This window comes from Pseudonaja textilis, chromosome 1 (assembly GCF_049901715.1).
Source record: "Pseudonaja textilis isolate UNSWEBS1 chromosome 1, rPseTex1.2, whole genome shotgun sequence".
Taxonomy (NCBI): Eukaryota; Metazoa; Chordata; class Lepidosauria; order Squamata; family Elapidae; genus Pseudonaja; species Pseudonaja textilis.
The window spans coordinates 54702002-54718802 of record NC_141990.1 but is presented as its reverse complement, the minus strand read 5'-3'; the positions used below and the strand labels follow the sequence as shown (position 1 = coordinate 54718802).

Below are 16801 nucleotides of genomic sequence, written 5' to 3'. Positions count from 1 at the left end.
CATCACAACATATTTTTACTTGAAGTCAAAAGAGTCATCTATATGTACCAACAACAACTCCCAAAACAAAAACAAAAAACAGATTACCCATAACAATAAGGAAACTTCAATCCAAAAAGAGATCACTCTGGCGGAAAAACTAATCTGGCCACGTTGCCAATTTCAAAATCTGATACCAAAATTTATGTCACCGGATAAAGATTGAATGCACCAATGATCACATTAAACGAGCAAAATCTTTTGTGCGCTAATTCCACCCACGCTTTTTACAATTTTGTAAACAACAAACTAAAAGACTCAAGGTCCATCCCACCCCTGATAGGACCTAATGGTAAAGACTGCAACGACGGCACCATTAAAGCCAACATCTTTAACACATTCTTCGGCTCAGTATTTGCAAACAGCAATGGATTATGCCCAGTATTTCCTAGCCGAACCACAGACAACTATAATGATCTAATACATATCGATTTTACTGAAGACAATGTTGAAAAAGCACTATGCAATCTAAAACAACCTCTATCTATTGGACCAGATGGAATATGTGCCTACTTCTTAAAAAAGCTCTCCACTGCCATAGCCAAACCTCTAAGCATAAGCTTTGAAAAATCTTTCAGGACCATCTCCTTGCCTAACCTATGGTCACAAGCCATGGTCATCCCCATCTTCAAAAAGGGAGACTCCAGCCTAGTTGAAAATTACAGACCAATCTCCTTATGCTGCGTCACCAGTAAAGTCATGGAATCAATTATTAACCAATCTATTATCCTCCACTTAATGACAAACAACCTACTGTCCAATAAACAATTTGGTTTCAGGAAAAAATTATCCTATAATCTGCAACTCTTACACTGCAAAAACATATGGACTACACAACTCGATCAGGGCAAAGCAATAGACGCAATCTACATAGACTTCCGTAAATCCTTTGATTCAGTGGTACATGACAAACTACTACTAAAACTAAAATCTTATGGTATCTCTGGACAACTGCATAACTGGATAGAAGCATTCCTGTTAAACAGACAACAAATGGTCAAAATTGGGAGTGTCCTATTCAATTCTGTACCTGTCAACAGTGGTGTCCCCCAAGGCAGTGTTCTAGGACCAACTCTCTTCATACTCTACATAAATGACCTCTGTGATCATATTAAGAGCAACTGCGTACTTTTTGCTGATGATGTAAAGCTGTTCAATGCCACAGATAATACTGCTACCCTTCAAAAAGATCTTGACTATGTATCAGAATGGTCAAACAAATGGCAACTTCAAATCTCAACAAATAAATGCTCTGTCTTACATACTGGCAAAAAAAATCAGAAAATAAAATACAAGCTGAATAGTCAAGATCTTGTTGATGATCCAAGCTCTGTAGAGGACCTTGGAATACTCATCTCTAATGATCTAAGTGCTAGAGACCACTGTAACTACATAGCCAAAAAGGCATTAAGAGTTGTTTACCTAATCCTATGTAGCTTTTTCTCTGGTAATATCATACTACTAACTAGAGCATACAAAACATTTGCTAGACCAATACTCGAATACAGCTCATCAGTCTGGAACCCACATTACGTATCTGATATTAGCACAGTTGAGAAAGTCCAGAAATATTTCACAAGAAGAGTTCTCCACTCCTCTACTTGTTGCAGAATACCTTATGCCACCAGACTTGAAATTCTAGACCTAGAAAACCTTGAATTACACCATCTTCGATCTGATCTAAGTATGGTATATAAAATCATACATTGCAATGTCCTACCTGTCAATGAATACTTCAGCTTCAACCATAACAACACAAGAGCAAACAATAGATACAAACTCAAGGTTAACCGCACCAAACTTGATTGCAGGAAATACGACTTCAGCAACAGAATGATCAATGTATGGAATAATCTACCTGACTCTGTAGTTTCTTCCCTAAACCCCCAAAACTTTAACCTTAGACTGTCTACTATTGACCTCACCCCTTTCCTAAGCGGTCTGTAGGGGGCATGCAGAAGTGCACCAGCGTGCCTACCATCCCTGTCCTATTGTTTCTTTTATTTTTCTTATATGTACCCATTTCATGGATTCAAAACTATGCATATACTTATACCTATTATCTTGTAAGCGATTGACAAATCAAATAAATTAAATCAAATCAAATCAAAATATCCTGATGCCTATATTCCTTTCCTATCCTTCTTACGAACACAGTGAAAGTGGTTTGCTTTGGTTTGGCTCAGTTGCCTTCTCTTATTTAAGGTCTATTAAATAGACCTTAACTCGGGCCACGTAATATCTCTAATTAACATTTCCTTCATCTCCTCCTTAATTATTTTATCTTTAGTAATACCCAAATAATTTCTTACCATATCCTCATTTACCTCCTTCTTTTTATAAAGATCTTCAAAAAATGTACATGCAATTTCTTTTTTCTGTTCTATCCCTTGTTGGGCATCCCCATTCTCATCTATTAATTGGTAGATCAATCTTTTTTGTTTTTCTTTTTTCTTTTTTTAAATAGATTTTATTGAATTTACAATTTAAAAACACATCGACAATACAGCTTCCGGTGGCAGGACAGGGAGAACGGAGGTGAAGAAGACTGTTGCAGTCTTTGAATACCTTTTCTGGAGCCAGGAGTGACCCCCCAGGGATACACAAACCCCGGAGAGGTTTGTGTCAACGTGGAGAACCTCAAGTGGCAGAGTGGGGAAGGCAACCCCCCGACAGTGAAGAGGGAAGCTCCCGAGCCCGGCGCAAAAGAGTAAGCTGTCATTCTATGGCGGCTTCAAGTCCGGTCTGCCACCTGAGTGAATAAGCAAAGCAGTGACAGCCTGCGAGGTCGAGAGTAACAGGAACAGAGAAATGGTTTATAACTTGGAACCTTTGAAGACTGAAGATAGCAGAATGACAGAAGAATGACAGCATAAATTCTTCTCTCCTGGTTGTGATTAGCACCTTTCAGAAGTCGGGTGGAAAGCAGCCAGAAAAGCAGTTGGGAAAATGAAAGGACTATAATGGAGAGCGGAAAAGCCTAAGCACAAAAGTGAAAGCGCAGATTTTACCCTGTGAAAGGGAAGCTCTGGAGAAAGAGGGAGATTGCTAAAACCAGGAGATCAGAGGTCCGGAATTGGTGAGGGACTTCATCTGATTTTTGGACCTTTCATTTTGACTTTACTTGAGAAAAGGGAGGTGACGGAGGTGAAAGAATACTGACATTGATCGAGTCTAATGAATCCTCAGATCTGAGCAAAACACGACTATCACATCTATTATATTGGACTTTGGAAGATTTGTATGTTGATTTAAAAGTTGGAAAGCAAAGAAAGAAGAAGAAGCAAGAGGAAGAAGGCAGAGACAAACAGAAGGCTGGGAAAGACGGCTTTGGGACTGCAGATTAGTCAGCACATTACACCATTTGCTGATTGGAATGCTGAAAAGAATCCCCTAGCTGGAAGATGGACTTTTAGCTCACCCAACTTGCTTTCTTTATTACGTGGTACTACTTAATATTACTAGTTTGGCACTACTTTCTCCTTAAGATGACTTCCTTGCTTTTTGTTTGTTGATTCTCTGAAGCTGTGGTAATCTCTCTCCTACCCTTTCTCTTATTGTTTTGCCCCCTGCCTCCCTATTGTTTCTCCTAAATAGCTTACATAATTCTACTTATTTTGGGGGAAAAAAAGAGGTGGGTATATTATTACTATAGAGTTAAGAGATTACTGTTGTAAGTATTAATAGTAAAGAGGGATAAACTCTGTTGATATAAACTATTTATAAATTATTTAGACTACTTAAGACATTTAAGATTAATTCCTTAAAGTGTTAATTGATGTACTATTGCTGACCAATTTTCTTATTACATAGACTAGAATACTGTAGTAGATATCTATTTATGATATAGGGGAAAAGACTGTGGAGTGAGATATTAAATTGAAATACGTGAATAGACTTTCAAATACAAGACCCAAACACTGAATGGTGATTTGGGATAATATATCTAAAATTGTGCATCAACAAAAACAAATACTTAGAGAGATGACATCCACGACAACTATGGCCTTAAAAACAGGAAGGAAGGCTACCCCGACCCTATCGACTACATTGACACCCACCCCACCAACAACTCAAAAAACTATTGAGGAGTCCTTAACAGGGGAAAAGCAGCCTAATGTCCCCAACATTAATATACAAACTTCCTTATTATCCTTGCAGGAAGCTATATCTAAAATTCAAAAAATGATGATTAAAAATCACAATGAAACTAGAGCAGATATAAGCAAATTGAAAGATGAGATGGGGAAACTGAAGGCTGAAATGAAAGCGGATATATCGAAGGTGGAGGGTAAGATAGGGTCTCTACAGCAGGCCATGGAGAAAAATGAAGTGAAAATAAAAGATATAGAGAGCAGAACAACATGCATGGAGACTAACTTTGAAAGGATGGATGAGGAATTTAAAAATGTACTTAGAGAAACGGAAGACTCACTGGTCCACCTCGAGATGGACAAAGCAATGGCGTATTTAAGGTTCCAGAATGTGGCTGAAGCAAAAAATGAAGAATTGGAACATTTGATGGCAGAAATATTGGCTGAATGGTTAGGAAAAGAAAAAGATGACCTAATTAAAGAGTTTGATGAGGTATATAGGGTTAGCACAAGCTACGCCAGACGCAACAACTGTCCAAGAGAAATCCATATCCGCTTCTCTAGGAGATGTCTGAGAGATTTAATTTTGAAAATGTCTAGGGAGGAAACGATATCATATAAAGGCAGAGAAATCATGATTTTAAAACAAATTCCAAAGAAAGTGAGGACGATAAGACAAGATTATAAATTTCTAGCTAATGATTTAAATAAAAAAGGAATCCAATTTAAATGGTTAATCCCGGAAGGGATGTTAATTACGTGGAAAGAGAGGAAAATCAAAATAGAATCGACAGAACAGGCCCATGACTTTTATCAATAGCTCACGGATACGAATGGTCAATCCACTAAAGAAGAACTTAAAAGGAGACCACAGGAGGACCAATATCGTCACAGAACCCAAAAGGAATGACTTTCTCCAATTTCAGGAAGTGATAAACCACAACCTGGGAGAGAAGAGCAAATCCCACAACAACAACAACAACAAGAGAATCAAATCATTACTAGGCAAAAATCTAAGCAGACGTAGATAAATGGTGGAGGGGAAGAAGTTGCTCTCCATCAATATAAATGGATTAAATTCAATATCAAAAAGAAAAAGGATATTTTCAAAACTTATTCAACATAACGCAGATATAATATGTCTTCAAGAAACACATATTTCGAAAAATGATGAAAGACATCTAATTTGTCCAAAATTAGGGAAACTTTTTACGGCACCAGCCGATAAACACAAGAAAAAAGGAATTGCAATTTACGTAAAACAAGATGTAAAGGCAGAATTAACCTGGTTGGATCCCAAAGGAAGAACTCTGGTTATACAAGTTTGGATAAACCACATCACATTTTTACTTGTAGCAATCTATGCCCCAAATGAAGACCAGGGGAAATTTTTTAAACACCTTCACCAAAAAATAGTAGGCTTTGAAAAAAGGAACATTTGCTTGATTGGCGATTTTAACTCCATTGCAGACTACCAAAAAGACCATAGTAATATGGGAAAAAGGGAACTTTCTGCAGCATGTAAGGAAATGATGAAAGAGTTAAATTTAAAAGATTTATGGAGGGAACAGAACCTTGAAGATTTGGCTAATGAGAAAGAAATTAAGAAAATTAAAAAATTAAGAAATTAAAATCCTACCAAATGAATGGGCTGACCACAACCCAATACAACTAATTTGGAGAGACAGGAGAGGAATAAAAAAAAGATGGACACTAAATACCCAAACAGTAAACGAATAAGAGTATATTAATAAGCTGAAAGAGGAGCTAAACTATTTCCTAAAAGATAATAATAATGAAACAACTTCAAAACAGAATATTTGGGATTCTATGAAAGCAATTATAAGAGGTACAACAATTTCCTATAATGCTATGAGAAACAAGAGAACTTATGCCCGACAAAACGTATTACAACAACAAATCAAAGACTTAGAAATACAATCACAAAAAACCCCTAAGATCCAAGGAATACAAAACCAGTTAATATTAGCCAAACATAAGCTGAATTTAATTGAACAAGATAAAATAGAAGTTAGTTTGAGAAGGTCCAAACAAAATTATTTTGAACACGCTAATAAACCAGGAAGATGGCTATCTTATAAACTTAAAAAAGAAAAAGAAAAGAGACTGATACACCAACTAATAGATCAGAAAGGCATACCACAACATGAGATTGAGAAGAAAAAAGATATTATATTAAACTATTTTCAAAGATTATATAAAAAAGAAGAAATCAATGAAGACAAAATAAGAACTTATCTGGAGAATACGAATGATAAAACAATAGGAGAAGGAGAGAAAGAATTATTAAATAAGGATATTACATGGTCTGAGTTGAAATCTGCAATGGAGAACCAAAGTAATAATAAATCCCCTGGTCCAGATGGGATTCCAGTAGAATTGTACAAAACTACAATAGAGTTAGTAGGGCCACTGATGCTGGAAGTGTTTAACGAAGTACTTTTGGCAGCCAAAATGCCAGACTCATGGAGAGGGGCGTTGATTTCAATAATTCCAAAGGAGGATGTAGATGCCAGATATATCAACAATTATAGACCAATTTCACTTTTAAACGCTGATTATAAATTATTTACCTCAATTATAGCGAATAGAGTAAAACAAGTTTTAAATTTATACATTCATGAAGATCAAAATGGTTTCCTTCCATCCCGCCAAATCAAAAATAATCTAAGAACCGTTATTGACGTCTTAGAATATTATGAAGTTCATCCAGAGAAACAATTTGCACTCATGTTTTTAGATGCGGAGAAAGCATTTGATAATCTACATTGGCACTTTTTAATACAAAAAATCTATAACATGAGTCTGGGCACTAAATTCGAGAATATTATCACAACAATTTACAACACCCAACAGGCCAACATACTAATTAATGGTGAACAAACAGGCCCATTAAACATTGAAAAGGGCGTTAGACAGGGTTGCCCCCTCTCACCCCTCCTATTTATACTTGCTTTAGAATCACTGTTAACGTGGATAAGACAAAACTCTGAAATCCAAGGAGTAAGGGTCAAAGCAGAGGAATATAAACTACAGGCGTTTGCAGACGATATGGTTTTCTTCCTAGAGGAACCCATGGAAAAAGGACATAACCTAATAAAAGAACTAGAACAATTTGGTTCAGTAGCAGTAGCAGGATTAAAGATCAATAGAAATAAGACAAAATTAATGACTAAAAATATAACAGAATCAGAGGAAAGAATTAGAAAAAACCATAGGGATACAGGCAACAAAAAAGGTCAAATATTTAGGCATATGGTTAACACCACATAGTAAATCACTCAAAGAGAATAATTATGATAAACTATTACAGCAAATTAAGAAAGACCTAGAATCCTGGAATAAGCTGCAGCTTTCTCTATTAGGCAGGATTGCCACGATCAAAATGAACATCTTACCAAAATTCCTTTACTTATTCCAGACAATCCCAATTAAATTACCAAAATTTTTTTTGAAGATATAAATAAGGTAACACTTAAATTTATTTGGCAAGGGAAAAAAGCTAGAATCAATATTAAGGCTTTACAAGATGCAAAAAGTAGAGGGGGGCTAGCGCTCCCAAATTGGGAATTATATTATTGGGCAGCCAACTTATTATGGTTAAAAGACTGGGTTAATTTACTCAACAAAAGAACTTTAGCCTTAGAAGGGCACGATCTTCAGACAGGGTGGCACGCATTTCTATGGAAAGTGGGGAAAACTAAACAGTCGTATTTTCATAGACACCTTATTAGAGATTCATTATTAACTAATTGGAAAAAAATATGCAAAAAACATTATTTAAAAATTCCAATTTGGCTTTCAACAATGGAGGCAATGGTTCATCCCAACAATTTGGATATAACAAAAATGACTAAATATAAAGATTTATTAGACCCTCTAGGAAAATTAAGAACTCGACAGGATTTACAGGAACAGGGATTTAAAATTGACCAGTGGTTATATATACAAATCCATAGCAGATACAAACAAGATATCAAAGAGTTTGGAATCTATAGCAAATTACAATATTTAGATAAAATCTTATTAGGATCAAATAAAAAGAATATCTCCAAATTTTATAAATATTTATTGGAGGTAAAATTAGAGCAAGAGATAGTGAAAGGGAACATGATAACTAAAAATTAAAAAAGAAGAATGTAAACTCCAGTCATTTGCGGATGATATGGTATTTTTCATAGAGGAACCAATTGAAACAGGTCAAGAATTACTGTAACAGTTAGATCAATTTGGGGAAGTTGCAGGACTTAAAATTAATAGGGAAAAAATGAAATTAATAACTAAAAATTTAACAGAAAAACAAAAACTAAAATTGGAAAGGATAATGGGATTACAAATAGTAAAAAAAGTTAAATACCTAGGAATTTGGTTGACGGCTCAATGCAAAACTCTAATGGAAAATAATTATAATAAATTATTACAGCAAGTTAAAAAATATTTAGAGATATGGGTTAAATTGCAAATCCCTTTATTAGGGACGATTGCCACTATAAAAATGAATATTCTGCCCAAATTTATTTACTTATTCCAAACAGTGCCAATAAAAATACATAAAAATTACTTCGTGGAACTTAACAAGATAATCACCAAATTTATCTGGCAAGGGAAAAAACTGAGGATAAACCTAAAGGCAATGCAAGGTATGAAGAGCAGGGGAGGTATGGCACTCCCAAATTGGGAATTATACTATAGTGCAGCCTCCTTTCTCTGGTTGAAAGAGTGGGTAAATCTGTCAAATAAAAGGATCTTATTTTTAGAAGGCCATGATTTACAGAGGGGATGGCATGCATTTTTATGGGACATTAGGAAAATTAAGCAGAAGTATTTCCACAGACATATAATTAGAGATTCCTTATTGGCTAATTGGAATAAAATAAAAAAAACATTATTTAAAAATCCCAATCTGGATCTCAACGATGGAGGTGATGATACATCCAAATAATCTAGATCTTAATAAAATGATAAAATACAAAGACCTTCTTGATGCACAAGGAACTTTAAAATCATGGCAAGAGCTCCAAGAACAGGGGCTACAGATAGACCAGTGGGCTTACCTGCAAATTCAAAATAGATATAGCCAGGACAAGAAAAATTTTGGAATTTATACTAAGGCACAACAAATAGATACAATTTTATTAGGTCCAGATAAAAAAAATATAAGTAATTTTTATAATTATTTACTAGAGACGGAATTAGAAGAGGAAGTAGTCAAAGGCAACATGATAGCTTGGAGCAGAAACATAGGACGTAGCATTAGATTATTAGAATGGGAAAAGGTTTGGACAAGGAATAATAAAATTACAAGATCAGCAGCATATAAAGAAAATGCCTATAAAATGTTTTATAGATGGCATCTCTCACCCTTGAGAATAGCAAAAATGTCTCCTAACATGAATCCAAATTGCTGGAAATGTAAAAAGAAACAGGGAACATTTTTTCATATGTGGTGGTCCTGCACTGAAGCCCAAAGATACTGCCATAGAATAAAAAAGTGGTTAGAGGAAATAATGGTGGAGCAAATTGAATTAAAACCAGAATTCTTCCTATTGGGGATATTTAATAGACAAATGCCTAAAAATGTCAAATATATAATACTGCATATTCCTACTGCAGCCAGAATATCCTTTGCACAGTGTTGGAAACAAGCAGATATTCCAACAAAGGAGATGGTTATACAGAAGATAACAGCCTGTGCAGAGATGGACAAGTTAACCTTAGCACTTAAGGAAAAAGAAACATCAGAATATTATAGAAGCTGGGAATGCTGGTATGACTGGATAGAACAAAAATAGAAAATATATTAGTAAATAACATAAAATGTAAATCATAATTATATATTCGCAATAAGATGTATTTGTAAATGTATCACCAATATTGATAACAAACAAGGAACCATAGATTGTCAATAGTAGAATTGTTAGTTTTTTAATCATTTTCTTTTTTTCTATTTCTTTTCTTTCTTCTTCTGTGTGTTGTGTTTGTTTGATATTTTGGTTTTGTAATCAACAAAGTTTTTTTTAAAATAAATAAATAAATACCTTTACTGTATACTGAAGCCGAAACTCAAATATTTTGGCCATTAAATGAGTAGAGAGGACTCACTGGAAAAGATCCTGGTGTTAAGAAAGATTGAAGACAAACTTCTGTGTAGGGAGCGAGTTGGGTGCAGCATTTGCAGTTTCCTTCTTTAGTCAGAAAAACTAAAAATCCCATCCCCCAATTTAGTGTTGAATTCAAAGAACCAATTCAAGTTTCTTTGTAGAACTAGGGCAATTTTCAGTGCTGTAAAACAAGGCAGTGTTCTGAAATTTTAGAGCTGATTTGACTTACTGCATATCTGTCCTTCATCTTCTCCATCTGCACAATCTTTGATGAAGTCACACACCCGTCTCAACTTGATCACTGTTCCATTCCAGCAACTGAAATAACTCTGAAGAGCCATTTTAGAGACAGATGGAGGTCCTATGAAAAAGAAAGAAGAATATTATTTAAATCTCTTCATCAGAATTTGTACGGTATACTTAACTAGCTTTCATTCTCCACCAAAGGACCATAATCATCACAACTCAAAGGCAGCTATTTCACTAAGGATCACAAAGCCTGACTACTGGTTGATGAGATGATACACAAATGAAATGTCTCTCATTGTATTCATGATATGAGATTATTATTTTTTTGCTTCACATTCCCATGGGAATCATCCAGGTATCATTTCTTTCCTTTCCTCCTCTTCTCTCCTCTCCTCTCCTCCCCTCCCCTTCCCTTTTCCCTCATGGCAAAAATGAAGTAAATTCTACTCCAGCACTTCCTGAATCTGGGGTGTAGCTAGAGAAATCAGCTCCATCTCCTTTGAGAGCCAGATCAATCTTACAAAATAAAACAGAATCAAATTTTATTAAAAAGAAAAGAGGGAAAATGCAGTTCTTTTTTAGTTTTAAGTATCCCTTCAGTGTCAAGGGAAGTAAAAAGTATTATTTTTTAGATCAGAAATCTGAGCCTCTGGGCAGATACATTATGTTATTGATTGCCCCTAACGTAAAGGAACTCTGCTAAAGATGTTCCAAGATGCATAAAAATACCACAATTTACTGAGCATGTACAGAGAACATAAATACCAGAGACACAATAAATAAATATTACGTACCAGAAGCATAGGATAAATTAAATTTAGCACATTTCTTAGGTAAATTTTCCCTGTTCCTCTAAAGACCAAACTAGCTCTGAAACAGATTTATTTCTCTATTAATTTGTTACCTAGAAAATCCTGTTTCTTTCAAATACCAATTTAAATCTGAGACTGAAGGGAAATGATAAATCCCATTCTTTCCACCCTCTTATTCAACATCTGCCTGATATTAAATACAGAAAACCCTTTTCTTTACAATAAAGGAAGGATTTGGGAGTATTGCCTTGTGGCCTCTACGTGCTCCTGCTTGAAGCTAAGAAAAGATGCTGATCTGAACCTCTTGAAAGAGCAGCTTGCTGTCTGGAATATTTTCAAGCCAAGTTGCTTCACAACAATAATAGATTCACCTTGGCAAATTAAAGAGCCATCTTACTGAAATTATTTTCTAAATAATTTTGTTAAATTGAAATCTACCTGATTGTACACTTTCTCATTTTCCCCTTGTATGAGGTTTTTCCTGTTAATATTTAGCCAGCCTGGGTTGATGGGCGCGCTTTGTGCACGTGCACACACTTTGCATGTGTGTGTGTGCCAAACGCACATTTTGTGCAGGCACAGAGGTGTTTGCACAGGCACAGAGGCATTCTAACTCACCTCCTGCAAGCCTGCATGATCCCGATTGCTTCAGCAGCTGCCATACAGCACTCTTCTGTGCTGCGCAAAGCACTTCAAATTCAGCGGATAAAGGTGAGAGAAAGGTATGGGAGCTTGGGCAGGCTGGTGGGCCCAACAGCAGAGCGATGGAGAGAATGGGTTCGGTCTCTGCTGCTCATCGCTGCTACCGGCTCTGCAGAACCAGGGCGAACCGGTAGAATACCACCAATGCATAGTATTGCAGATTAGCAATGAAAAAAGTTCAAACAGTTTAAGAGGAAAAAGCTGATATTTACTGAGGCCAAACACACAAACAGGGAAGGAACCTAACACGTTATTTTAAGTAAATTTTATTTCTCAGCTTGATTACATTTGTATCAAGTAGAAAACTCTCATTGGTACCACTGTCACTGATTTGTAGAGTTGTATCTTGTTTTATCTCCAAAAACTCAAGGAAGAACATCATTACATATTTATTGTTGCAAAACAATTGTGTCATGGTTCCAAGCAATGAACCCAACTGAATCAGGACTCAGAAGCTGCATTCATTCCCCCTCGGCCTCAGCAGATGTTCGTTGCCATGACCTTAGTTCACACTCTGAGTCTGGTGGATATTTTGTCTAGTGGACTCAGGCACCGCATTCCAGTTCCTTGTAGCTCCCCGCCTCCTCACAAAGAGTGGCAAGTAAGAAATGAAGCAAAAGTAAATATAGTATCAGTGGTAGTCGTTTCAAAATGGACAAGTTACACATTTAGATAATAGTTAAATTAGTATGAATAAATACTGTTTTTATGAGCCTCTCTGACACTATAGTAGATAAGATTTCAATTCTTGATTGTCAATTTCCTTTTGATGATTGATTTATTGATCATGTACTATCAACTCATTTTCCACTCCCAATCTTCCTATTTTGCTTGATGTTGACATGGAGAATAAACAAGGGAGAAATGCCACCTCCATGATTTATGCTTCATGTCTTTCATTTTGCCTTGCTTTGTGAGAGTTTAGTCACCTGGAAGCATCTGCAACACATGCTTTGATAGCCTGATTTGTGTAGATCAGGGACAAGCAAAGTCATGCCATCCAGATATTTTGAATTTCAGCTTAATTAGCTTGGCACAGCTAACCAACTTTGGCTGATGCTGCAAGCGGAGCAGGGCCAAGGGCTAGATAATATTTTGATTGTGGTCTGGACTGGGAACTTGAGGTAAAAATACAGAAGGCAAACTGCTTCCAAATCGTTGCCTTGTTCATGAAATCACCAGGACTGAAGGGAAACTTTCCCATTTGTCCTCCCCATTGGCTATGTCAAGAATAAAGGACTATGGAGCTATAGCCTGCAGCATCTGGAGGATCTTGGCTTATTCATTCTAGTACAATTGACTGATAACTGATGGCTGCTGGTCTTGCCTCACAAAAATCCATTTGGATGTGCTCTACAAACCAGTACCCTTCCCAGATATTCAGTTAAGAGTTAGCTGTTTAACTTCTTCTGCTTGTTGCAATAATCGGGGGAGCAGGGGGGGATGTGTTTTGCTCTTGAACTTGACAGCTTGATTATGCATTTCTTTTCCGCTGTCATAATACTTGCATTATGGAGGGAACTCATTCTTTTGGAAAAGAAGTATTTTTTTCTTTTCTTTTTAATTTGGATAAATTGAGTTCAGACCACAATGTAGTAGTGACTCTTTATGTTAGTTGCTTAAGACCCTTTGAAACTAATAGCACTGCAAAATAAAACAAAACAAAACTGGAAATGTCAAAAGTGAACTATGGATTCTGTGGAGGGATGAAAGTAAAAACTGTCCAATAATTTTTATAGCTTTAATTTTACTTGTTTATTCCAACTTTTTCACTGTGTGTAGTTATGATCTCTCAGAAGACGGCAAATAAAATCTGAAATTTTTGATAGATTTAGTCTAGCTCTTCTCCAGAGCTTTAGCACATTACTGCAAGTGCTTGGTTTTCAGAAAACTGAAAGAAATGCAACCTTTCTGATTGTTCTAAACAGCATAGAAAAGAGCAAAAGGAAATGATAAAACTATCCCTTGAAATGGAATAAAATATGAGATATGAGTTCACATCTGCATGTTCATCCCGCATTTGATTATTTTATTGGTGAGTTCTTTTTATGTTACAATAAGCTATCATTTCTCTCTAGTATTAGAGAAAGATACTTTCTTTCCCCAGCCAGGAACTCTGGGAGTTGAAATCCACAAGTCTTAAAATTGACAAGGTTGGAGACCCTTGGACTAAACAACTCTTCCACCTAACGCAACTGAAGCTCAGACTGTCCGAACATTTTTAATGCCACACGGATGTAACTCTGGATGTAGGCACTCAATTTTCTTCGATTTGTCATTGCCTTCTTTAGTATGATTTTGCAGATTCTCAACATAGCCAACAATTCTGGAATTCTCAAATAATCCTTTATCCAAATACTAATTGATCCTTGAAATAACAGAAAATACTTGTAGCGCAGGTCAAAGATGATAGATGATTTTACCTAGCCTGATAATGAAACATTCAGAAACTAAATTGATACAAGCTTGGAGAGCAAACCATAGCCAAAAACGAATTGATCCTGCTTAACTGGGGAAAATAAGCATTATCTTTATAGAAATAGCAATAACACTTAGACTTATATACTGCTTTACAGTGTTTTACAGCCCTCTCTAAGCAGTTTACAGAATCAGCATATTGCCCCCAACAAATTGGGTCTTAATTTTACCCACCTTGGAAGGATGGAAGCCTGAGTCAACCTTGAGCCAAATTGCAGGCAGTCAGCAGAAGTAGCCTGCAGTACTGCACTCTAACCACTGTACCACCATGGCTCAGTATCATGGATGGTTGATACTAACCCCCCCCCCCAAAAAAAAAACAAATTATGGAAGAACTTTTGTACAGACAGCTCTTCTTGGTTTCTTTGGATCCAAATCACTTTGTGAATTATATGTGAAGTAATATGATCATTTGGTCCACGAAACCAGGTTTTATAAGATCCATTCACAGCTGCAATTCATTATTTGATGTTCCATGATTAATATGCTATCTCTAATTTTAGGTCAATGGTCATACAGGCAAATGAAATTTTGGCTTGTGATACCTATTGCCTCTTCATTGACTACATGATATGTTCTCCTCTCTGCCTAACTGCCAAATAGCATTACTAACTACATTCAGTATCCATCGAGAACGGAGGCAAATTTGTGTGATTATAAAGCACATTGTTTGATTTTTACTCTCATATTATTTTAGCAAGTCCTTATTTACCTAGGTGTAACTTAAAGGTTTTTCAGGCAGGTTTTCTTTTCCCCAAAGAGAAGATACATGAATTTCACAGATAGTGAGAGATTTTATAGAAAATGAATTAATATTTTACATTCCATACTGCCATCCCAGGTAGTTTTCATTTTGACTTTTTCAAAACTAATGTGGTGTACCAACAGCTATATGGGATTACATTGAGTAACAATATGTGTGTACTGCAAACTTTGCTAATCTAACCAAATTATTTCTTTTTGAAAACTACATGGGATGAATGATCCTATGACATTGGGAAGAAAGCTATGCAATTGGATTTGAATAATAAGGGACAGGAGTGGGGGGAGGGAGGGATGGAGGGAGAGACCTATCACATTAGTAAGAATTTTATTCTCTCTCTTTTTTATATAGTTTATTTTCAATTAACATACGTAAGTACTTTGTGAACAGTGTATTGTCCGGGTCATCTGATTACATATTTTTTCTCTCTCTCTTGATAAGTCTTTTTCCTTCTCTTTTCAAAATAAGGGAGAAAAGTTAGTATTCTATAATAATATAATTAAATGGATTGGGAAGTGTCCTCAAAGGATATTTAAGGACTGTGACATCAGGTTTCCACATGTTTTTTCAAAAAGCATTAATGTTTGCTCCCAACAATGTCAAAACATTGTTTATCAGAAAAAGTGCAGTGTTTTCTGTATATTAAAGAAGTAATTTTAAAGGAATAGGGAATGAGAAAAACCAATTGATGGAGAAATTCTCATTGGGAGAAATGCTTATTTTGTCACAGCTATCTATTCTCAGATAAATAACTTAAATATTTCTTCCTTAGAACATTGTCTAACTGAGTAGGAAAACATGATGAAATGCAATTAGTTTATCAATATTATGTCTTTTCATGGGACATAGGCCAAGTTAAAACATCAAGCTTCAGGGTTGACTATGGTTAAAATAAAGTTATTGGTTTGTTTATAGACTTTTAGTCTGGTGAAGCAACAAACTCATCTGAGTTTGAGTCAGAGCGAGAAGATTATGATAATTATAATATTTAAGCAGATCTGAAAGCACAGAGATCCATTTCCCCAGACAAATGATAAGCCATATTTAAACCAATTTCAATTCTACATATACCAGGGGGATAAATATGTATAAGCCCTATAAAAACAACTGGGAGTGTTTAATTTTTAGGAGAAGAGGGAAGATGAGAATATCTTCAAGTATCTGAAAGACCATATCCCACAGGAAGATCCAGACTAGAGACTAAATTATAGAATAAAGGTCTGTAGTTTTAAAGAAGCAGATTCAGAATAATGTTTTAAAAAGTCTAACAGTAAAAGCATTTCAGCAGTTGAATTAATTATCTCTAAGGAGATCTCTCTTATGGATTTTTCTGGAGTCCCTGATTGGGCTCAATGGCATCAGTGGTCCCCAATGATCTCTTTTTCTAAGTTAAATTCAGTAGAATGGGATTTCCTTCTGAATAAATATCAATGAGAACCTGTTTGGATGTAGGGATTAAGATACCAGATTAGAAACTAAGTAATAGTCCCATTTTAGACATAAAATCAGCTGGGTGACCTTGGGCTAGTCTCTTTCTCTCTC

At 35.7% G+C, this 16801-nt stretch overlaps 1 protein-coding gene across 1 annotated transcript in view; it reads right to left on the bottom strand.

The window, feature by feature from the left end:
* LOC148127624 (ALK tyrosine kinase receptor-like) overlaps window positions 1-16801 on the bottom strand; it is a 213346-nt gene that overhangs the window by 9419 nt on the left and 187126 nt on the right. Inside the window, exon 4 of the mRNA XM_087929823.1 lies at window positions 10485-10616. Coding sequence (XP_087785949.1) covers window positions 10485-10616 — 132 coding nt within the window. The remainder of the gene's footprint in view (window positions 1-10484; window positions 10617-16801) is intronic.